This window comes from Centruroides sculpturatus, unplaced genomic scaffold, assembly GCF_000671375.1.
Source record: "Centruroides sculpturatus isolate CEXI.00-Female unplaced genomic scaffold, Cexi_2.0 scaffold509, whole genome shotgun sequence".
Taxonomy (NCBI): Eukaryota; Metazoa; Arthropoda; class Arachnida; order Scorpiones; family Buthidae; genus Centruroides; species Centruroides sculpturatus.
The window spans coordinates 124,176-149,545 of NW_019384846.1; the positions used below are offsets into that span (position 1 = coordinate 124,176).

At 37.8% G+C, this 25,370-nt stretch overlaps 1 protein-coding gene across 1 annotated transcript; it reads right to left on the reverse strand.

Moving 5' to 3' along the window:
* Positions 1 to 733: 733 nt before the first annotated feature.
* LOC111630383 (organic cation transporter protein-like) lies at positions 734 to 18,983 on the reverse strand. The gene is made up of 12 exons (XM_023374474.1): positions 18,567 to 18,983; positions 15,344 to 15,731; positions 14,380 to 14,483; positions 13,771 to 13,925; positions 13,368 to 13,536; positions 12,875 to 13,022; positions 12,353 to 12,441; positions 12,060 to 12,274; positions 10,546 to 10,724; positions 10,338 to 10,477; positions 10,205 to 10,259; positions 734 to 853 (listed from the first exon to the last, which is right to left on the reverse strand). Exons 1-12 carry the CDS (start codon positions 18,596 to 18,598, stop codon positions 734 to 736), a joined length of 1,794 nt encoding a protein of 597 aa, XP_023230242.1. The 5' UTR covers positions 18,599 to 18,983.
* Between the last annotated feature and the right edge of the window lie 6,387 nt (positions 18,984 to 25,370).

Consider the following 25,370-nt stretch of genomic DNA (forward strand, 5'->3'; position numbering starts at 1 on the left):
TCGGTCCAAAAAAATTAGCAATAATACCATGGGGTGTAACCACCGATTGAAATTTCAAACAATTTATACGTTTATGGCCACCGAATACCACCCTTCGATGCGTTTTTGGTCGACAAATAGGACGCGCCGTTCTATCTACGAACCCCCAACAATTTGTCTAAGGAACACCTTTGGCCGTTATTACTTGGCTAAATAAATTTAATTTTTCTCTCGTTAGTTTTATCTCGTCGATATTCGATAACAATTTGGAATGGCTATTGTATATGATATTTACCGTTTCGTGCACAAATCGTGAAAGTTTATTTTTTGAACTCCCCAACAAAACAGAAATATCATCGAGTCTATTAGGATAAAATACATAATGCATCAATTCCGAGTGAACGCCATCCATTTTCACAAATGATTACAGATGGAAGGCGTAAAGCACAATGCGGATAGAACAAATCGTCTCTTAAAAATCTGTTAATATTAAAAATTTTATACGTATAATCAGTGCCGTAACTAGGCAGGTGCAACAGGTGCACCCGCACAGGGCCCATTTGGAAGAGTGTCCCAAAATGCACATGTTTGTTTTATTATTTTCCCAAACCTAATTAATTAAGAGGCCTAAATGCAAGTTCTTGCACAGGGCACAGAAATGGCTAGTTACGGCACTGAGTATAATTCCTTTTTTTAAGTATTTACTTTAATTTATAAATATATCACTTACCGAAAAGAAAACAAGCAATCAGAATCAGTCATTTAAATTTATTCTTGCTTTTGTCACAGGTAGATCTTTAGTGATATGATATAATAAAATGGTTTCTTCGTCTCTATCGTACTGATCCAACAATACTAATACCTCATCACTAGACTACAAATATAATTTTAATTAAATGTTTAATGTGCGAAAATAAAAAAAAGAAAAAGTGAACACGGCCTTTGAGTTTCCGCGGTCACTTCGCATTACATTAAAAATATTAAATAATTAAATGATTTTTGGATTAAAATCGTCTGTTTCTTCACAATGTTATTCGTAAATGCTTAAATAATCGTTATCTTAATAAAATAGGTCATAATTTAAACCCCAAACAGAAAAAAAATGAAGAAATTTAACCGATCTTCTACTCGCCATTCTACACCAAGCCGACGCCGTTATCGACCGCCTAGAATTGCCAGATGGCGGCGCTCCTTCGTCCCCCGTACACGTCTTGGGCCGAATACGTGCGCCTCAACCTCTTCATTGACCTCTCGCTATGGGACTTTTAGCTGTCTCGAGGTTCTTGTGACGATATATCGAGCAAAGAATTCTCTCTCCCCCATTCTCGCGTATTTTTCGCGAGAATGGGGGAAGGGAGTCTAAGTGAACTTTTTAGTGGTATTAGTGATACAATGCTGTAAGGCGTTTTGAACACGTAATTGAGAGTCGAAGGGGGTTTACGGAAAGAATGACGGTAATGTTCGCAGCGTGTAACTTATGTTTACGCGTTGACGAGTTCATTATGATTTTTAGTTAGGGAAATGATAGAAGCTGTTCGGATTAACGTGAGTTTACTGTACTAACGAAATTATTGACTATATCGGGTAGTCCCTAGCACTGTGGCATGGACTTTGTCTACAGCTTTGCTTATAAAGCTAGTCTATAATTTCACCCTTTGTAATTCTACTCCTTTTATCGAAAGGTTATCCACTGATTTTAGTGTTTAAAAAATATCCCCTGTACTAGAAAGCCCATATATTTCTAATAAATTCTTTCTATATTAAACTATGGTTTATCGTCTATTCACGAAAGGCATAAAAATTCTAGTTTTGTACCGAATGGATTTCCCACATATCACCACATTTTTACTCATAAGTTTGATGTCGTCTATTAATCACGCGTACAGTTTAAGAGGGGAAATAAATCGCGAAAAATACGATGAATGGGGGAGGGAATCTAAGTGAACTTTTTAGTTGTATTAGTGGCACACAATTTGTTCTTTCGAAAGCCATTTCTTCGTTTTCCAGGAGGCCATAAACTAATTAAAGGGAGGGGGTTTGTATACAACAAGATAGGAAGAGGCTAAAGTGACTCAAAGGATGGATGGCCCATTTCCGGAAGCAACGAAGGAAGATATAGTTACATTTACTGATATTTTACTTAATTTCATTAGCTTGTAACTATACTAAACTTATGATTGTGGCGTGATGTACAGGGTGCCGATACAAAACAGTTATAAGTTAGCCAATTATTAGTTTACAGTTACGAACTAAAGTTATACGGACAGATTATGTACAGTACCTGTACAGTACATACCAAAAAAAGTAAGACGACAGAGATGCTGGTGCCAGCATTACAACCAGGCGCTGGGAGCGGTAGTAAGGCAGGTAAGTGTGTAACAGTCCACACGTGGTGCACAAATGGTGACAACATATGATACAATTACAAGTTTACAACAGTTTTTAACTATATATAGTCGTCACATCGCAAAGATGTTTAGTTTTTAAAATATATAATTGTGTCATCCTTCGTCAATTTCAACACCTAGATCAGGGGTCGCCAAAGTGGTCGACATTGACCCCAGGGGTCGATATAACATTATTAGGGGGTCGATTATCAAGCTTAAGCTAAGGATCAACCTTATCCGTTTCACTGATTGTCAGTTACAAAAATTATTATTAACAAATATACAATAAATGAAAAGAAATGTATTAAAATAGTAAGTATTTTGTTTTGCTTTTAACACAAACTTTTTGATGGGGTCGATGTGAGGTTTCGAAAACTTGTAGGGGGCCGACGATCAAAAAAGTTTGGCGACCCTTGACCTAGATTATCATTAATTCTATTAGCGTTATTAATTTTTAAAATCGCTACGTGTTCAAAACATTTACGTTTATAGGTGTTAATTTCGAATTTTAGTGCTTTTGTCGTAGTTTTATCTATTTCGCATCCATATAGTTTTAGCAACAGTGTTTAGCAACTGCAGAGTATTCAGAATTGTATTTGATGGCGTTTACGTGTTCCAGGCATCTTTTCCTTTCGCCTACATAGGTCATAGGATTATTACAGTTGCAATTAAACCTGTATATCATATTGTTTACTTTAGTTCATAACTGTAAACCAATAATTGGCTAACTTATAACTGTTTTGTATCAGCACCCTGCAACGTTACGAAGATTTATTACATTTGTCTACACCGATAATGCTTACTGCTCATACAGTTATAACGGCATTTTCATCTTTATATTGTATAACTTTAGGCATAGTTTCAAGTTTACCTTTACCTCGTATAATATACTAAAACCTTTAGTTCTTTCGTTTCCATACTTATGTAGTCACTTTTGCCTTTTCACTTTGATTCTCGAGCGTTTGTGCCCATCGTCGGTCCGATAAGCCCCGGCTATTATCTGCCTGGCGGTTGTTAATTTAATTAATATAATTATACCGAGGGCTAGAAGCAACTTTTGTAATCATTTCGATAATTTTTCTACATTCTTCGTTTCGTGTAAATTAGCAATTAGTACGTCATTTTCTGTACAATTAACGTATCGAACAGCTGCCATCTTTCGGACAGCCGCAGATGTTCGTACGTTTATTTACTTTTTACAGGACACGAGTTATTTAAATCGGGTAAAAGTCCACGCGTAGTATAAGTTCCAGACAATTGGCGTGTCGCGTTGCGCGCGAGGGGCGCATTTTCTAATGCTTTTTTTAATAATATAAATATCCTGACGCTTATTTATACTATATTAAGTATTTAATAACACTTTAAAATCTAGGTCTAGATGATTTTGTAAGATAATACGGCTTATCTTTTGTATTGATAGTATAAGGTGTTAGAAAAATGTTTTTCTTTATGTTTGTTCCGGGACAACACGCTTCATCTTTAAGGGTTGTAGACTACTATTTAAGTGAGAGAATTTAAATATATTTTGTTCTAAATATAGGCTACGTCCCGATAAACAATTTAATTACGTAAAAGCATTACGTACCAATTGCGGAATACAGTATATTTGAATAATAAACTTAGTAAACGGGTCCGCAGAGTCAAGCGTTTCCCACGCGTACCGTACAGGCGAGTTCCCTGGACTTAGCCTAAAGCCTGGACTCCACATTACCCGAAAACAGAAACTCAGAAACACAACTGAAACATATAGACTTTTCGTTTTAAGTTGACACCACTAGAAATGCGCCATCTGTTGGCCAGTTCTGTGATTGTCGTAATCAAACACGGACGAAGCTACGGATTTTGCCACCCTTCCTCCGCATTTATTAACAATGAAATTGTTAATATTCTTTGAATTATTTACATTTTTTGTCGTACAGACGTGTGTATTTTCTAACTTCTTCGACGAAGAATTCCAAATCTATTTGTTTCCTCGTCGTTTTCGCTACACCTTCCGCCATTGAGACAATCAAACTACGCGTGACTAATGCGCGTGAATACGCGTCACAAATCCTCGCGTTTTTATTGGTTGGAGTACGACAGAAGCGCCGAACGAAAACGGAAAAGTTATATAATTTTTAACTCCGCTTTCAGTGTTGTTTCTGTTCAACCGAACGTTATAAAACTGAAAGTTTGGTCAGTTTGGCTTTCGGTTTTACGATTACGTCGCGGATTCCGGTAATGCGGAGTCCAGGCTTTATCGAAAACGTCCGAAAGTATTCGTGTATCTACGACGAGAGGTAACCCTATCATAATAATGGATGCCAAAGGAAAATCCTTGGCATCCATTAAAATAATAAAAAAGCTAAGTTTATAAGTGCCGTATATTATCTTAATAACACGATAATAAATTAATATAGTTGTTAAGTTAATAAGTTAATATATGAAAGTAAAGATATTATTTTTACTACATTTGTAATTATAGTAGAGAAAAAACTGGTAGAATATAATCGTTGTCTTTATATCGATATATCACGTCTTCCGTTTCTACCAATTCACGCGTCGAGAAAGTATTTACATTCGACACTCGGAGCAGCACCGTCGCCGTAAAAACTTGGCTATCCGCGCCTCCACCGCCATCCACACGCAAACGCAAATAGGTCACGCCATTAAAAGTTTTTACGCTAGCGGAGTCTCGACCTAAACTCCGTTCTGGAGCTGGAGGAAAGGCGGGAGGAATTTATAGGACTACACAAAGGGTTCACAAAATTAAAGAAAAATATAAACCAATTTTACCGTTACGATTGTATATTATAATTTGTAAATAATTATATAATTACAATTAGCTTATAATGTAAAATTGTATAGAGAGCCCCGATCTATGCCCGGGAAGGCGGAAGGTCTTAATTTACCGCCGATAACAGTTTGTGGGAATTCCTATATCCCGTTAATACGCGTCATTTACTCGACAATAATAAACGCTTAGCCGTAAGTTAATACAATAGCATTGACGGCCCGTTCTTTACACCGATTACATCGATGAGTCGATGAAGTTGGCGGTTATATTGAATAGAGAGGTTGCGGCCGACGTTTTCAACGCGAAAACGTGTACGTCGGACGTTCAGCGCCGCTTTCCTGAAGGACTAGAAGTTTGGCAATGGTGTTTGGAATGTCGAGCGTGATTCCGCTGACTATTCAAACACCATTGTCAAACTTCTAGGCTTATAGGAAAGCGGCGCTGAACGTCCGACGTACACGTTTTCGCGTTGAAAACGTCGGCCGCAACCTCTCTACTATTTATAATTCTGGAGCGGGAATTAAATCGCCAGTTCGGTGAAATACCGTTAATTTAATTCTCGTTTTAAATTCTAAATCTCAAATTCGGATTAACGAATTCAGTGTAAGATGAAACAAGATACGTTTAGTCTTTATATCCCGCTGGCGTGAAAAAATTGCTGTCGTCCGTCGGTTGTCTTTCCTCCGGCTCCAGAACGGAGTTAGATAGATACGAAAACTTTCGGGCTCGATTAACTATATACGAACTTTGGATGCAACGGGAAATCGAAGATTCTGCTTGGTTTTCGCTTAAAGATGCTTCTGTCCAATCTTTGAGTTTCGGAAGTGCCCGTTGCGGCGGTACGAAATCGCCCATCCTACCCCGACCCAATTATTGCTAAAACGATAAACACCAGGATGGTCGTAGACGCCAACATTCGGCCATTAATTAATTTTCCACCAAATTCTTTGCTTCTTATCTTTTTGTAATCATTTGGACGATTTTGTTTGTTCTTATAATTTCGGGCACTCGATTTGAAAAAATAAAATCGGCCGTATTTCTGGCCACGACGGTTCATTCCCTAAAGGGACTCGTTAGTTCCGTGTTTTAGGCAATGATCATTATTCCCTTTTGTTTAAGTTTGATTTCAGTAAAAAAGTCGGCGTCACGCATCCACAATCAATATGGCGTTACGTATACAAATTTTTTACCTTGAAATATTATAATTATTATATTAATAAAACTCGATTATTTAATGATAAAAATATCGATAAGAATATATTTTGTGACATTACCCAAAGCTTAGGAAATTCGAAGCTTGTTTCCAATATAAAGCGTGGACGCGCCACGCCAAGCGCGCGTACTGTACGCATTGGCGTATTTCGTTGGATCGTCATTAAAAAATAGTGTAAGAAACGACAGACAAACAGACCGTATGTATAAAACGTATTTAAACACGTTCGTTCATTTTTTTCTATTCGGCTAAATTAACACAATCCGTTAACTGAGCGACGTAGCGCTCGGCAGAGTTTTCAATATGGCGGCGATTTACGATTTTGCCGTCGAGTGGAAACGTAATGCGGCTTCTGAAAGCGCACCTTTTACGATTTTAGGAAAATTCATTTTTTTATACGCCAAACCTTTAAACCCGTGAAGAATTTCTTTCAAATTTTCCACTTATTAACAAACAAATTTGTTTATACAAACGCTTATATTTCGCATTCTTCTTTTCGAAACGAACATTAATTTTAGATATTTTAGCATTTTCAAAAACATTAAAACTTTAGCGGAACCGCAAATTAATTGTTTGTAAACACCGATTTAACGTTTCTTCTCCATTCCACGCGTTTACGGAAATAGGGAGAAGAAATGTACGATTTTTACCACGTGACCAGCGCTGAATTCGTCGAACACATATCTTACTACCGTTCGATAGCTCGGTCACGTTGGATTTTTATTTATTTTATTATTTTTTCCTTTTTTGACTGTTAGTACTGCACGTGCTAGAATTTCTTCTTAACAGTTGCCGCCATTCTTTCCTACAAACTCCCCCTTCGGGCAGCGGGAATAAAGCAATAAACAATCTCTATCGTCTCGTATAAAATAATTTACACGATTCTGCTTAAACCGAATCCACACGTATCAATTACGCGACAACCTTTCACCATTCGATAATCCGATATACGTCACGAATTCTTCACCCGAGGTTGGTTGACCCTATCGGCGAAACAGAGAAGTAAACGGCAGTGTTGCAGTGTTGCAGATTCGACTCGTGTTAATTTGTAAGGGGGAGGTGACAGAAATGTATCGTTGGTAACGGGCTAGATCTGTGTTTCCCAACCTTTTTTGTGCCACCTAAGCCTTTGTAAAATTCTTATGCTCCCCTAACATATACGGCGACTATACGGTTAACTTAAACTCTGGACGAGTCCGTTTTCGAATTGCTCCCCTTAGCAATCCAATTGACCCGCTGTGGGGCGCGGGCCCCACGTTGGGAAACACTAGGCTAGATCCTGCTTTTTGTTAGTATAAAAGACTGGAAGAGGAACAGAGGGAAATCAACTTTAACGCGTGCAGTGCTTTTGCAACGGGAAGCAAAATTAGGGGGAAAATGTGAGGCGTCACACCGGTCACGAATGTAAATAACACTATCAGACAGAAAATAATTGATATAATTATAAAGCCTGTTGTGTTAGAAATTATTAAAAATTTCGAATAAATTTTATGAGATTTCCAAGAAACTTTACACTGATTTATTATACGCGCGGATTACATCTTTAATTGCTGTCGTTTGAGAGACGAGAGAAACGTTCTAACAGTTGTAACATATTCTACAACAAGAGACGAATACAGTTTATTTATCACCAAATAAACATTGCCGTTGCTACGTGCGCTATTGATTTATAACGTGTGAACATCGCTGAAAAATTCCGCCAATTACGAAACAACCCCTGTAGTAGGAAGGAGCTGTACCGTTGGGAGACATCGCGTTTTATGGTATACAGTAATCGGAGTTTACACTCGTTTCGAAATGATTTTCAAGGTCAACTTAAGAAAGGTCCCTTCCCATTCTCCGCGCAAGACTTCTTACGTAAGCAGTTAACAAAATTAATTTATCTTCAGTACTTTCGGAATGAAAACTTTGCAAAGGATAACTCGTTCAGTATATATATGTTGTAGATTATGTTCGTAATACATAATTGCCGGCCACTCGACCTTTGACCTTCCTCGGCTTCCCCTTACGAGAAGGCAGAAAAAGGATAAAGAAAACAGTCAAGCTCGAGCTGTGAAGACGTAAAAGTTGAGGAAAAAATGGAATTGAGAACAACATCGTAAATCGCGAAGAGCGAGTAACTTATGCTACTTACACCATGGGTTAATCCTCAAAGGAGTAACCATGCATGCCTAATTTTGAGTCATTCTTGGAAGTGTGTAGGGGAAAATTTAACAGTTTCGGCAAACTGTACCGACCACCTAAGAAGAATCGCCCGTATTCATTAGGTTAATCCTCAAAGGAGTAATCATGCATGCCTGACCTTTATTATTCTTGGTAGTTTATGGGGTACAATTTAACAGCTTCGCCGACCACCTCAGTAGAATCGAAAAACCATTTGATTTTCCTGCGGTGTGTCAGACTGAGTAGACCCACCAAAACGTGTGTGCCGTCGTGTCGTTCAGTAGTTAGAACAATGTCACGTGAAAATTTGGAGGAATTTTTAAAAATTTACGAGAGCGAACCATGCCTTTGGCATATTAAAAATAAAGAATACCACAATAGAAGAAAGAAAGAAGCTGCTTATCTCCGTTTAATGGAAAAACTAAAAGAAATGGAGCCAAAGGCTGATAAAGAAAGCGTTATAAAAAAAATAAACAATATCAGAAGCGCATACAGAAAAGAAATGAAAAAAGTTAAAGCATCAATCAAATCGGGAGCAGGAACTGATGAGATATACGTACCAAAGTTGTGGTACTAACTTCAATTCTGAGATCAGGTTCACATGGGAATACGATCCTCTTTTTTTAAGCCACTCTTTACACCATAGACGTTTACTCATATGTTTTTTCTCGCGAGTTTTAATAGAATTATTTGTTGCCAATAGATATCTAAGAACAGCCAGTATGTCGTCATCAGATGTCATGGCCGACTGACTGACTGATTGACAATGACGTAGCGAACATATCTGGTTCCCGAGGTACGACACTATATTTGCGACCCCCTCCCTCGCCCCCTCCCCTCCTCTCCAGAAACAAAATTTGTTTGTCTCGGAGACCATTTGGTACCCCTCTGCGAGTGGCTACCGGGGGACGTGCCCTTCTTCCCCGCTCTAGCTACACCTCTATTGAGAGCTTTTCTTCGTTTGTGGGCAATAAAAAATTCTGAAGTTCCTCAAGGACAGGCAGTCTCAAAGGATTAACCCATGGTGTATAGCAGCCTTTGTTGATCAGAAGGTAGATTTACGTAGTTTTCGTGTCTGTTTTCCCAGATCAAAATCGACGGATCTTTTTCTGGGTTGTAGCAAGAAGATCGAGAGGACGAATACTTTAAAAATTAATTTTTAATTAATGTTTAAAGTATTTATTCTCTCCATCTTATTTTTAATTAAATTATATTTAATATTNGCTAACGTAAAAGTATGATGTACTGTACATGGATAAGACACTTCTTATTTGGGGTAGAGAGCATATATTTTAAATTAAAAAATTATTTAAAATATGCTTACAAATTGCAACCCGGCTTTGTGACGATGTCACAAAAAATAATTGCTCGTCATGCTTAAAATAATTTTTAACTCTTTACTTTGTTTTTCCTACAGTATCATACCTTGTACAACGTAATTGTGATTTTATACAGTTTATTAAATTACATTTTATAGAATTCCTTGGAACAAATTAAATATAATGAATATGAAAATAAAACATTATTAAACTTACATATTGCAATAATGTAAGAATTGAATCAAAATTTCAGGTTTTGTATGATATTCGCGTGTATTCATTAAATCCGCATCGAATTACAAATTGCAAATAGCTTAAAAATGATTAATTAATAAAAATGAATAAAATGATATTCATTTTAAATTACATTATCCGATTTACGTTTAAAACAAGAAAATCTCCATTTCCAGGCAATATTTTTCCTATAAAAAATACATTAATGCATTAAAATTTCCATATTTAAAGACGAATTTAAATTTTTAATAAAATGCAGAAATTACATTTTCATTTTTTCCATTTCCTCGAGTGTATCGACCAGTTGCAAATCCTTGGTTTCCGGGAACACCACAATCAATAATCCACCGACGATGTTTAAAATTCCAAATAAAATATACGGTATCGACCAATGAATGGCGCTTGCCTAAATATTTAAAAAATTTTAAACTGGCGTCGTTATTTATAATTAAATTATAAAGACGTTTAACGTACTTCTTTAGCAAACGGTGCAAGAATTCCTCCAATTCGAGCCGTCATTACGCAAGAACCCATTCCTATATTGCGAACTACTGTCGGATACATCTCGGAAGTGAACATATAAAGTACATTTAGACCCATTACGTTGCTGATATTTCCTACGGCCGCAATCGCAGTTCTTAGAATTTGCATATCTAAATTAATAAAAAAAGAAACATTGCATTGGTTTTCTGTAAGAATCCCCTTGGACGGATAATTCTGATATCGAATGAATGAAAGAGAGTAATATTTTGTTGTTTGTACGAACAATTACGCTTTTATCTTTTATTTTCGTCTTCGTCTTTCTTCGTTGAAATGAATTATTTCTAAGAGAAAACATTGATTTAGAATTCTTAAATTGGATGGCAATCTCGAATTTGAATACAGGAAGAAGAATTTTGAGAAAAATCTAATAATTTATTTTTATTTAGCGTTAACTTTTGATTTTTTAAGTTGAGAGTTAAAGTACGGGAGGGAAAGTATCCGATTTTATTTCGCCACGAAAAACGAATGATTTAAGATATATAAAAGCAAGAAGTGGCATGGAGTTTTATAGAATCTTTTCGTTCAGGAAAAATGGCGCCGAAGTCGAACGGCGAACATTAGCGCGCAATTATGACTTTGCCACGGGAGAAAGTGCGGGAATGGGCGCTAGCGTGGCCGCCAAGATCTCCCCATCTGACCCCCTTACGCGAAAGATACGGTCGACGCGACTTTCGGGATTTTTGCAAGCGCGTGGTCGTAGCCATCGCCACTACGAGAAAGGACACGCTGCAGCCAATTGCCTATCGCCTGCGTGTTGTCGCTACGACTGCCGAAACGGACAGAGATGCGATGAAATTTTCTCTCGTATAAAATATTTAGCCAACTTAAATCTTTAATCGTTAATTTTTTATAATCGGTCAAATTGGATACTGGCCAGCGGAACACCGCGTATTATTTTGTTATATAGTAAAAAACTAGCTGTTACCGCCGGGTTTATAAACTATCCGTCGCGCTAATTGTTACGTCCGGCGTTATTAACCGTAAATTTCAAAAATGTATGAGGTAAAAACCATTTTAAGAACATTATCGGGAGGCCCATAAACTACATCGGAAGTATGTCCTGGTAAATAGAAAGTTTATAGATAATTTATTGCAATTAGTTTGGTTTATTCGGTTAAGTCGACGCCACACGTGGGCGATACGCCGAGGGGATGCCTCCCGGGAGGAGTTTTGTGGGAAATTGGCCCCGTTTAGGTGTTAATAACCCGAAGAAAACCAGGAAAAATGCGATGCGCACGCCCACGACCAACAACAGTTTCGACTTCGGTGCTACGTGGTACTCGTCGAAGTAATAATATCGATATAACGCGTCTATCGAGTTGGTCGAGATCATTGGCAATGGAAATCGTGCCCGCACTCATCGCGTTCTCGATGACAGTGTCAAAACGTGATTTTATTGCCGAAAAACGTAATAAATGCTGGTAAAATGAAAGAAAATCGCTTACTTCCAGGTATACAAATGGTAATAAAACAACATAATCCTCCAACTATCATGAAAATAACCAAAGGTTTCTTCCTTCCAAAGCGCTGTAATCCTTTGTATACGAAAATAATGCCTAGAAATTGAGTTAATCCGGTAATTACCAGGTAAAGTTGGACGCTTCCTCCCACAGTTTCTAAACTAAAAGTGACTCCGTAAAGAGCAAAAACGGAAAATATCCTGGAAAAACAAAGAAAATCCCTTTAATCGAACATTTCCTTACATTAAAAGAATAAAAGTAAGAAAAATATATCGTACCATATTACAAACATGACTACGGTCAAATTTCGTGTAATTTTATGGCGAAATAAGTCTATTAGAGTCGGATTTTTCGATTTATTTTCATCCTAATATTTATCAAACGAGGTTAAATTAATTTTTAAAATGTAATCAATATTTTATTTCATTTTTAAAACACTTTAAAATTAATGTAAATCGTTAAATTCGTCATCGATCTATATCAAAAACTAATAACAACTCCATTTTATCTCCAGGTCATGGGTTTAAACGAGTTCGATGATTTTTAAATAAATAAACACAATATACTTTTAAAATCTGCTAAATTGCGCAAATGTTATCTTTGCATTTCTCACAATTGGTCCAGTCTTTCACATTAATAAAGATGCATCCCGAATTTTCTACACATTCAAACGTAACGTATGATTAAGATAAATAAAAGCGTTATTTCACGCTGTTGGATCGAATGACGAAGAAGAGCCGGGCAACGTTGCCCATATTATTTAAATACGAAATTCTTTATCCCAAAAGCATTATACGAACCGAATTTATTCTTTTAACAAGAGTCTGAACGATCTCGTCTAAATTTTCAATTTTCTTTTTATTGGCTTTCATCGCTTTCTTTAGAACAACTTTCGCTTTCCCCACGTCTCTTTGAGTCAGTAACCATCTCGGCGATTCGGGAATTAATCTCGAAAAGAAAAATATTAAGAAATTCTGTTATTAGAATTTGCAAATTACCCAGGCTTACGTTTAATCGAAAGACAATTCGGACGGAGAACCCGGGTCCAAATAGAAACGCCGCGAAACACCGGATGGACTTTTCTGGGTTTTCCCACACCATTCCTTAATAAGTATCGAGGAATGGCTCCGGAATAATTATCTCCAATGATGTACTTTAAAATACTAGAAAGTACGGTACGCCCGGCCGATACTTTTTGGTGCCCGAGGCCCTTTCTTAATTAAACGGTCCTGGTTAGGCACGAATTGTCCTTCGTTCGACCACCGTTTTATGTTATAATTTGTTTCTACTTACGGTAACAAAGGTATAAGAAGTACGGAAGGAACCGTAAAAATCAACTGTAAGTATCTCCATTCCGTCAAAAACCAAGTAATCGATGCGAGAATCAATTTACTCGTTCCCCACATAGCCATGTCGACCAGGACGATATATTTTCGATGTTCCGTATCTAAAACTTCCGACACTAAAATAAATCGACGAAGAAACGTTAAAAGGCCATTAAATGTATTATTTTTCGACGTAATTTTCTTCCGTACATTTATCGTTAGCGTTAATTGGCGTCTGAAAGATGCCGAATTCACGATATTACACTAAAATTTCTCTTTCGTCGTCTTTAAATTCTATATTTCTGCGTTATAAACGCGCGGAAAAGTTGTAAAATGAATAAATAATTATAAAAATGAGAAACGATACGTACTCAAGACGAAGTAAGGAAGAAAAATGCCGACTCTGAAGAACGATATTAGGAATCGGACGATGGTAAACATCCAATAATTGGTGGAAAATATGCAAATAATACTACACACGGACATGGCGCAGGCGGATAACAGAATTATGGGCCTTCGACCGTATCTGAAAAACATACGTATTAAATATTAATAATTCGTAGTTTAAAAAAAAAAATAATTTGGACGAGTAAAAATGTTAATCGAATTTTAATAAATTTCGTTCGTTAGTGACAAGATAATGGCCGATTTTTCTATTAAAATTTATTAAATTTTCTGCCAAGACCGGTATTATACGCACCCTTGGCAACGTGGTCTTAAAAATCACAAATCAAATTTTATGTCTTATTTTTACTAAAGGGTTGCCCAAAAATCGGTCAACCGCGCTAAATGTCGGTTGGCAAATAACAAAACTTATAAAGAATTGCTTAAGATGACATCCGCCGTGTTGGGTCTGGGTTAAGGCGCAACGCCCTACTCTAAATCGATATAAATTAGTAATCGTAAGAGCAAATTTTGTCGGAATTGCATAAATTCGATGGCACGCGTTGTACGTAGAATTTAAAATAACCTATACTTACATGTCAGAAAGATGGCCGTTGACCAAAGCGGATAAGAAGTAACCCAAGAAATATACGGAATTGGTAAAAGATGCCAACCAAGAATTTTCGCAAATTAAATTCCACTACAATTAATGATAATTATATAATAAAATTAATTAAACAAATGCTAAATTATATAAACAATTAAATCTAGAAACGTTATTTTATCCTTATACCATTTAAATTAATCGAGCGAATGACCGAGATGAGACTTTTAGCCTTTTTTTGGTGTTAAGCGGCCCGGAGAAGCCATTAGGCTCCTTCTTAGAATAAGTGAAAAGACGCGGGTTTCGATGGGTGTAAAATCTCGGACACCGCCATTTGTCGCCTACATTCTTAACTGGAGGAACACTAAGTTTTAGAAGGATTGGCCATAATAAAGACGTAATTTTCCTCCAGCGAGTTGGCCAATCTTCCGAAATCGGGATCTCTCCAAGCCCGCGGAATTCGGCTTAAGAATTACGTCTTTACGGACCGGGGGTCGAGTCCAAAATATCGTTTATTATCGAGTTAATAAGAGATTTTCGAAGGATTAACGTAAAACTGGCGCAGTCTTCTCCCAATTAACCGAATAAATACTACATTTAGATTATTAAGAACATTGGAAATTTACTCGGTTCCGTTATATAAGAACTTATTTATTATCATCCGGTGGTTAAAATAGAAAATTTTAAGTTTAATTTTAATATCGTTATTACGTTTTACTGGAAACTATTCGACGTACGTAAGAGAGTGCATTAATTTCTTATCGCATCCGAAACTGGAAAATTTGAAACAAACTATATATAAACGTATAAACTCTATATATAAACGTAAATTTTGAAAAAAAATATACCGTTATAAATGAAGATAAACAATTTACGGTCACATTTTACAAATAGTAACAAAAAGAACGTATTTATTGTTTTTATTAAGGTAAAATTGTAATAAAAGGAGCACTTACTTCTTCCACGATGGTGGATTTATAGCGAGAATGGTCGTATTCCCAGGAAGCGCAGGACTTAAGTTTTCGTTCTCCGTTCGTTTCCAGCGATTCGTTAATAAATATATCGTACATTTGGCACTTGCTATAAGTCATTCGATTGTCTTCCACGCGTACCGGTATGCTTAAATTCTTCCATTCTTGGTCGGTTAAATTTGCGTATTCCGCCGGTCGTTTACACCAATGAGATACTTCGGGCGATAATACGATTAATGCGTAATTATTAAAAAATCCGATAATGGGAATGAGCGTCATGATGCCGAATAGTTTGATCTGCCAAGGACCGAACGATCCGAAAACTTCCGAGACGTCGTCGAATTTTTCTACCTCTTTGGACGAATCGGCGCACCTAAAAAGTTTAATTAGTTGTAGTATAAAATCTGCGCTTCTCCTCACCTTTTAGGCACCGGCAAAATTACGCCATTTTCGGCTTCTTTGCGCTCGAGATTGTCGGCGGCGCGCCTTCGATACTACTTACTTTCGCCCACCTTAACCGCAAAATTACGTATTTAAACTAATTCTTTGACTTTTACGTAACCGCGTGTTACGTAAATAACGTATCATTTATACGTATAATATAAATAAGCTTTCGTAGGTCGGATAAAAGGCGCGAGTCACCTTTTATCCAGACTTTTTCGTCACTAATCTCGCGCCATTTAACCGCCTTACGTTCGATACATCGATCCCGTAGAGGAGAGAAAAGGTTCGGGCACTACGTCCCCGATGAAATAATTGTGAAACTCTCTGGATCCCAATAGGTGTAAACTTTAAGATAGAATGTCTCGAGTCGACGCGTTATCCCGGTATGGAAATACCGGGAATAATATATGTAAATAAATATACTTATTTTTTAAATCGGAGCGGGCCTATTTTCGTCGCCCAACCCAAACTCCGGTCCCACCGCCGGGATAAACGTACTTTTAGTTATCGCCGTGGAAAAATTTCTTCTTAACCGGTGTGGGAAATCCCGATTTAAGAAGGTCCTTACCGTCTTTTCGTAAGAGATTAAACCGTCCCGCATTCCGCAAATATACAATTTATATTATCGATAATAGCCAGCGAAAACGGCTCCTAAATTTTGATTTATAGTAAAACCGAGTAGCTATTTTACTCGTTTTAATCGATAGATGATAATTTCAACGAAAATGAGAGATTTCTTTAGTATAACAATTCCCGCTTTTTGTGGGATTTTTCTGGTGGCGTTAGATTGGCAGTAGAGTAGGCCGTCCCTCGCCATTGGCCCTATATAAACCGACGAGTAGTCGTAAGCTTCTCGCCTGTAAAACATTAATTTAATAATTATCTGTCAGTGGCCGGTCGGTCGAGATACCGGGCTTATCGAACCGCAACGGAGCCAAATAATCGAGACGACATTAAAACGACACTTTTAATAGCGGAATGCATTTCGGTACTCGACGGACCCGCCACGGATATAGATACCCGGGATCGATCGGAAGGGGGAACGGGAGGGGCGGAATTTTTGTCCACGCATCGGACAAAAATATAGGAGAAGGCCGGTAGAACAGCCTTCATTTTACAGTTAAATTATTGGAGAAAAACTTTTTCAATTTTTAATATAGAAAACACTTTTTGCCTCGACCGTCCGTAGCTAAAGCGGGTATAGAATTTATAATCGAACTAAAAGACCCCTAGCCGGACAATAAAGCCTTTTCGGCACCGGCGATACAATAAAAGTATACATAATCCTTTTCCAAATCCTTCCGAATGCGAAAACGAAATCACTCCGGAATTTGAAATAAATCGTCGATTAAAAGAGGAAAAATGTGCCGAAGAATATTTTCGTTCGGCCTTTGAACAGAACTATCGATTCGATAATGGACGGACTTTGGTGCGGATTTCTTCCATTCGCATCTTTACGGAAATTGGACCAAGAGAATATAGTTTCCGAGGCAAAATTATTGCTATAGAAACGGCAGAAGCGCGCTTACCAGTTCAATTTTAAACTAAGCGAGAACGGCGGAATTACTCCGGGAAATTATGGTAAACGAAAAGAATTAAAAACTACCATCGACGACGATTAATTGGACCAGGTAGCGCTATTCAGAAATAATCGGTCGATTGGCTAGCGTTAAAACTTCCGTAAAATAATTAAGCGTAATAAAAAATACTTTATTTTCAAATATCTCGTTTCTTGTTTGGCCAGACGTATCCCATTAGTAACGTTGTTTGTTACCACGGATTCTAGCCAATATACCGGCCGCATGGACGGGTCGGCCAAGCGTATGGCCTTCTCCCCACCTAACCCGTAGAAACGTCTAATTTCTTCTAAAATCGCCTATTTATCCGTTTTGGAATTGGTCCGACGTATTTTGGATGCCTTCGAAATGCGAATAAAGCGGACGACCCTTCGTTCCAACCCGAATCGAATAGGAGTAGACGTCGTTCCTATAAGAAATATCTATTCTTAAATACCATTTTATCGCGCTATAATTTTCACTTTTAATTGTAAGAGTATTTATAAGGAAAAAGTTTCGCGCCTGGTGGGTGCCGTTGAAAATGCGCCGTTAGCGTAGTAAGATCGCGCCTATTATATTTATTCGTCTGGAATTTTCCAATCGACCGGGTTATTTTAAAGTATAAATTTGGGTCTTAATCTATATATAATAATAATAATAATAACAAGCGCGGAGCCCGAACGGTTAGGAGTCATGGAAATTCGGTACGCCGTTAGGGTACGTGGCCAAAAGGCGCCCTAAGAAGGGATTTTTCGAAATTCTTTCCCGCGGGGGATAGGGACGGGATTAAGGATTAACGCTTCCGTCGACGACGGAAGCGTTACGTAACGATGGAATTGTTAAGAGAAAGCCAGGCGCGATTTTTCGTTTTTGCGGGAAATGGAACATATTTTTAGACCCGCTTAAAAATTCTCCCATGGGTGGGGAAAGGGGGGAACCCGATTCTGGCATTCTGCGAAAACGGGTAAGGTCGGCCGTAACGTAATAATCTTAATCTTCCCTACGGTTACTTTTGCCCCAGCAACGCCGGGCCTACCCGCTAGTAGAATAATAAATACTGTATCTTAAAGTATTCTATTCAAATAACTTAAATGTACCCGAAAATAACCGTGGCCAACGACGACGGACCTACGCATTTTCGGTTGGATAAAATTTAATTAATGATATAAACTTAATTTTTCGTTAAAATAAAAATCAAAACGACTTACTCGACATTTCCTTCGGAAGAATTTTCGCACATTTTCCAATGCTGTTAATTTAAAGAAGGGCGACAATCGAATCCTTCATTTACAAATACGAACCGATGGAATAATCGTAGTTGACCCTTGGGTTTATTTTTCTAGGATTTCTCGCGTGGACTTTCGTCCGAATCACGATGTGGTGAACGGAGCGTGATCGGTTTCCTTCCCTTTTTATACGATTTAAAATTAAAAATACATTAACCGATTAAAAGATTTAACTATTTAAAATTTCTTACAATTTAGCAGTTTCGGTAAATAAACCTACTTACGTATACAATTAAGTTATTAAGAAATTTTATCGACGTTACTAGAAACGTTTAAGTAAACAGTAATCGTAAATTATCTGAAATGCTTTTTATAAATCCTTCAACGGCCGCCACTTGTTTATAAGCTCTCAACGCTTCCATAATAACCTATTCAAATACGTTAATAAAACGGTTAATTGGTTTTAAAACGCCCATCGAAAGCCATCGAGTGTATTAAGCCGGGCGCCAACCCACCCCCCAACTGCCGGTGTTCGGGGTAGGAAGACAGCTCGGCCACCGGCGGGCGCTCTTCTTTAAAGTCGCCCGACGCCGTAGAACGGGGATGGCCAACCTATTTGAACCCGCGTGCCAAAGTTTTAAAGTTTTTAAAGATGTTGGCGCGTGTCAAAGCTTTAGACTGGGAATGAAGATATTTAAAGAAATTAAACCAATACGCTATATTAGAATAAACGTAAAGAACCGATTGAGAAAAGGGTAATCGGGCGATAAACCAAAGATAAATCGACGCGTTACGCGCCACTTTGGGAACACGCGCCGTAGGTCGGCCACCTCTTCCGTACAACCACCGTCCAGACGGTGATATTCGTCCCCGGCGGCATTAAATCTAGTTAAGAATAATCGTTCGACTACGGTCGGAGCACCAGAAATGCGCGCGTTAGCGCTTATCCGTACTCGGAGTTCTGCGCTATTTACAATCGTATACTTTGTAAGGAGGACTACCGGATAACCCAGGCGCTTAAAGCGTCATTTGCCGCACATAAAATACAACGTCTGTCGCAAATTCTGTAGACCATTTTACTCCTTTCGTGTCCGCAATATTTAATACAATACGGCTACGATATTACCACGTATGGCGGATTGCGGCGGTAATTATTTTATTAAAGGGGGCGCCAGTTATAAAACGGTAGGCGGTACGTTACGCTAGAGGCTTCGAACTGGGATCGGCGCCCCTACCCAGTGCCGCCGGTCGCGCCGGGGGCTAACTCGGCCTGGAAAACCAGGAACGGGGTTTTGTCGACGTACGACCGGTCGTAGGGGCCAATCGACCAATATCGTTCGTTAGTTTCTTTTATATCCGCGGAATAGGATAGAAGTCGCCAATATTTTCTGTTGTTTGCAGCGCCCTGGAAAATTAGGAAAAGGGCAATCCAGACGAAAATGAGGCCACGCGCCTCGATGTCCGGGCACCAACGATTTCGTATTAGGTGCTAAGGAAAAACTTTTTAGGACTGGTCGTTAGATACGGATTACTTTACCAACGATAGCGTTAGTTAGGGTGTAATTACGCGTCGACGACTACGATAGCAAACCTAACCCTCTCGTTGTTATTCTCCACCGTACGACAACGAAACGAAGGACGTAACGCGTAACATCGACTGCCGCGGTAGGACCGGTAGGAAGAAACCGAGTGGCTCCGATCGCCCTAGTCCGGTCCGAGTCGCGAGACGGAACGTCGCTGTCGGTCGTTTCCCCGCAGAAATAGTCTGGAAAGGGCCCGAAGAGGACAGGTACGTATACGATGCGGCGCTCCCAGGTCATCCTACGCGTACGGACTATAACTCTTCGTAAATATACAGGGTGGCCCGAAAGTCAGTTAACTAGTTTAAAAACTACATTTTTATCTTAAATACTGTACTATTTATAAATTTTATTTAAAAAAATAAAATTACTGGAAACGATATTTTCCTTTCGCTTTCGCGCGCTTTTAAAAGTTATTAAATTGCTTGTAATTTTACACGGCCAATCGACTTTTAGGCCGCCGATCGGTAATTACGCGCTAAAAGATAAGATTAACGGCTAAAAATGTCTACAGAATTAATCAAAATAGAATAAGATTAATTGGGATGCCTCTGTGTCTTTATTTTCTACCATTCGTTAAATGTTTGTCTACCAGGACTAAGATTACTAAGAGGACGTGTTTTAGTTTTTGCGAAAGAGGAAAAAAAACCTTATTCGGAGAAACGAGCAATCTTTATTTTCGCCTCGTATTATACCCGTTACGCTCTTTTTTTGCCTTTCGGACCCTCCTCGGCAAGTTTACGAAAGCGTGGCGCTAAAACAAAAATTTATGAAACTTTAAAAATACGTAACAAAAAATTGCCCGCCATCACCGCTTACAATTACCGTATCGTTAATTACTTCGATACGTAAATAAATACACGGAAGAATTCCTATCGCAATACTACAAAACCTGTATAAAGTAAAAACATATTTTTATAAATATAACGTTCCAAAATTTGCCATACAAAGATTACCAGACAGACAAACGATATTTACGCGTTAACACCACTTACAATTTCTCCGTTGTTAATTTCCACCATATGTAAATAAATACACCAAAATATCTTTATCGCGATACTACAATACCTGTAGAAATTTTTTTAAATATTTATAAAACATATAATATTCCAAATGGGACGTTTAAAAGGACTTTTTACTGGCGGAGCTACGCTTGTAGCAGCAAACNACCCACCCCCTCGGAACCGACACCCGATCCTAGAGAAGAATAATATACACCTTGTCCGGGGAATTCTTTCAGTTGACCTGAAGAAGAGCGAACAGAACGCTCGAAAACGTTTGTCAAGCGATATTTAACGTATACGCATAGAGCACCGGTCACAGGTTCCGATAGTGTGACGTTATTTTCATCCCAGTGCTGAGAATAGAATAGTTCCTGCATTTAAATCAAATTTTCTTTATTTTGATCTTTAAAGTCACACCTCTTCCTATATGTGAGATTGTCTTATATTCGAGTAAACACAATATATTATTATCTTTTTGGCAGTACAAATTTGCCAACTGTACAGAAGAATTTGCTGACATTGGGGACAGAACAACCTCTTGCCTCAATCTTTTGCAGCTTTGCTGGAGTTGTCTATAAAAAATTATACAGCTACTAAATTTGAAAATTTATAATTTTGACAAATGTTTACCTTAAAATTTATCAAAAATACTGATGAAGAAATTAAATTCCTTTGCTCAACAGTGATTTTTTGTAGAAATTATACATATATTTATATATATTTGATAACAATCTGATCCCGCTATAGAAGGGGATGTAATCCGACAACACCTGAACTGAAACACTGATCTCACTCAATTAAGGGGTGTGATCCTGACAATATCTGATCCATAACAGATCAATCCAGACAATAACTAATATACAAATCACTAAATATACATTAAATTCTGACAATATCCAATATACTATATTATATCAATATAGTACTAGTAATACTATATTAATACAATATCCAATATACAATATTAAATATGTACTGTACATTCCCAATAATGTTTCCTTAGTTACCCGATCTTGAGTTCCCACCTCCAGGGATGTTCAGTCTATACTCTGATTACACTTCAAGAATTTTGTGGATGAGTCTTCATCTAAATACCACTTTCCACCCCTTAATTCAAACAGGAGAGAAATTTCAAAATAAAATCCTTGTGAGATTCTATTCCTTACGACATATGTATTACATCTACATATATAATGTCACCTTCCTTCTATTAAGAGTCACTAATTCTTTGTTCCTTCCTACACATGCTCACCTTCCTTTCTTTTATGATTTCTTCCACTTGTTCAGTGGTCATTTCAGACAAGACAAAGCCCATCTAGGGAAAAAGATGTCATCACCTCAGTTCTCTTGTTCTTATCCCCTTTCTATATGTCACCTTCTCCTTTCCATCAATTAGGGCACTTCATGATGGTCCAGTTGGACCTCTTCAGATGCACACCTGACAAATTGAGACTGTTATCATCTGCTGCAATAAGTTTTACCAAGGCATTGTAATGGCTCAGGATGAAAAACAAACAGAAAGAATAAAAGTGAATATGGGATGTACCACAACATAAAGTCAAACTTTACAATACTGTATACAGATCTATATATGATTCTTTCATCAGTTTAAAAAATTTTAATCTGTAACCTATTCAAACCAAGAAAGCTCTAATTATACAAGAGATGAAAATACTTTCATCAATAAATTTTAAATTTGTTACTGTATCATTAAATTTATGTTTATTCTTAAGTTTAAAACACTGTTTAATAGACATGTTCAAAAGTTCATACATTAATTTATAAATATTAAGTTTGGTTTATAAAAAATGTTAATATTACTATATTCACAAATATTNATAATATTCCAAATGGGACGTTTAAAAGGACTTTTTACTGGCGGAGCTACGCTTGTAGCAGCAAACGATAAATAGCTTTTTCGTTTGGTCCAATGGTTTAGGCCTATATGCAGTTTATGGCTGTTAAGCTCTAATACGGTGCTCCGAATAGCTTGCGGTTGGTCGCTAGGCGACGGAAGATCCGGCCTGGTAGAACGGCCAACGCGCGCGAGGGGAAAGAATGCCTTCCGGGAGGGAAAAACTGGCTCCTATTCGGGCGTCCTCGACGCGGAGAAAACCCGGAAAACTCCACGCTGCCGGCCCTTCCCAGCGCGGCGCCAACCCACGACCGAACTCCCAGTGTTCGGGGTCTAGTCCACTCCAGTGCGGGGGACGAAGACCGCTCGGAAATAGCTTTTTCGTTTAATTAACATACACCTTTATAAACTTTCTATTCTATTGCTCCCGTTATCGAGGATACTGTTCCACCATTCTGCCCAACTTATTGTTCGTCCTGTTGGTTTGTCGTTTTATGTAAATATGTTCGTGTAACTGTCTTTTAAAATTGTTTTTTTTTTCTTTATTTTATCGTATCTAAAGCGACTTCGCAACCCTCTGATCCGCTACCGCCGAATTTGCATAACTTCCTTTTATCGCTCTTATATGTTCCTTTACAGTAGATCCCCCTACAAGACGGGTTCCTATAATTACGATTCCTATAAGACGGCGAAAAAATTGTGGCGGTATCCGTAAACAACGGTAGAAAAACTCCTATAATTACGTAAAACGTCATCGGGCAGCCGAACTACTTTCCGCCGTCCAGCGCCACGCTTTGGACAGTTTAGGCGGATAAATTGAGTTTAGTATCGTCTGTACATATAATTATATATAAATTAGGTACTGTATATATACAGTAATTATATATTAACTTAATTTATTGTAAGTTCATTATAATTATATATATACTTTCCGCGTCTAGCACCACGCTATGGACAGTTTAGGCGAGCTATCGTCTGTACAGTATGTCAATTAGGTACCGTAAGTCTAATACAGTACTGTAATTTTATATATTTCTTGTGAAAGAAACATTTCTTATTCAACGGCCATTAAAATTATTTCTATTAATGTCTCCAAAGTTCAACCAAGTTTTCGCAGAAAAATAACATCAGAAATCGCGCCGCGGTTTGCTGCGCTGTTCCGCGACGAAAACAAGCTCGAGCAACGGCGACGTCGAACGGTGCGCACTCGGTAAGTAATCCTACAATTTATTGTTTATAGCGTAGTTTATACGGATTATTTCCGAAAAATTATACGTGTTTTGGAAATGTTGAGTGGAATTAGTCTAGAATCAGTTAATTTTATGGAAGAAAACCTTTCAAACAGCCGTAGTCCATAAACTTCACACGTGTCGGGCTGTGATTCCTACAAAATTGATTCATAAAGAACGGAACGTATCTACCGTCTTATAGGGGGATCGACTGTATTCGTATTTTAAATTTCCTCCTTGTATGTTCTTTTTTGTCCTCAGCTGCAAATGAATAAACTACATCCTTTTCTTCTAGTTTATCCTTTTTTTTATTCTCTCAGTAATTTAAATATTTTTTGGTTGAATCTAGTTTTTCTGGTATAATACAAGGTGAAAATAAAGATTGTTTGTTCCTCCGAATAAGTATTTTCCTCGGTTACAAAAACCAAAACGTCCTATTAATAAGCTTAGTCCTGGTGGACAAACATTTAACAAATTGTAAAATAAAATAACATTTATACAGTAATACCTCGACTTAGGCCAACCCTGAGTTAGGCGATTTTCAAATCTCGTCGATTCGCCTTTTGTTTGACTCTCGATTACTCACTCCCCCCGCACTATTGTTCGGCTTAGGTGTTCGGACGTGTGGCGCGGAATCGACGCGTAGCTACAATTTATTTTGTGTTATTTATTTCTGTGTTTGTTATATCTACGGACACTCGAGAGACTCTATTGCAGTGGCGTGCCGTCATTAGAAGCGTTGGAAGCGCCGCTTCCCTCGTATTCTCTAAAAAATAAATAAATATTAATTTTAATAATATTAAAATAATCGCACAATATTTTATTATAACCGCATTATGTATCTTATTACAAATTTCTATACTACACGTGAAAAAAAAAAAATGCTATTGTATATTAGAATATTAGTGGCAGAGTAGAATCTCCTGTATTTTCAGATTACGAAAAGTCAGATTTGCGCACGCGCTTTACAGAGCACCAACCTCACCCGGTTTAGCCGGTGGAAGCCTACGACCTTGGGTGAAAGCTGCACACATATAAAGATTCCAATTCTATCAAGGACCGGTTCTGGGCTGTTAGCCGCCTGCCCACTAGATATTTCGATTACGTGAATAACGAGT

Excerpts from the sequence above, each read along its gene's own strand:
- LOC111630383 (XM_023374474.1), bottom strand. The coding sequence starts at position 18,598 with ATGTGCGAAAATTCTTCCGAAGGAAATGTCGA. Across the intron at positions 13,537-13,770 it reads TCTTCCTTACTTCGTCTTGA|TGTCGGAAGTTTTAGATACG; the intron begins GTACGTATCGTT and ends GATTTATTTTAG. Across the intron at positions 13,023-13,367 it reads CTTCTTATACCTTTGTTACC|ATTAATTCCCGAATCGCCGA; the intron begins GTAAGTAGAAAC and ends TTTCTTTTCGAG.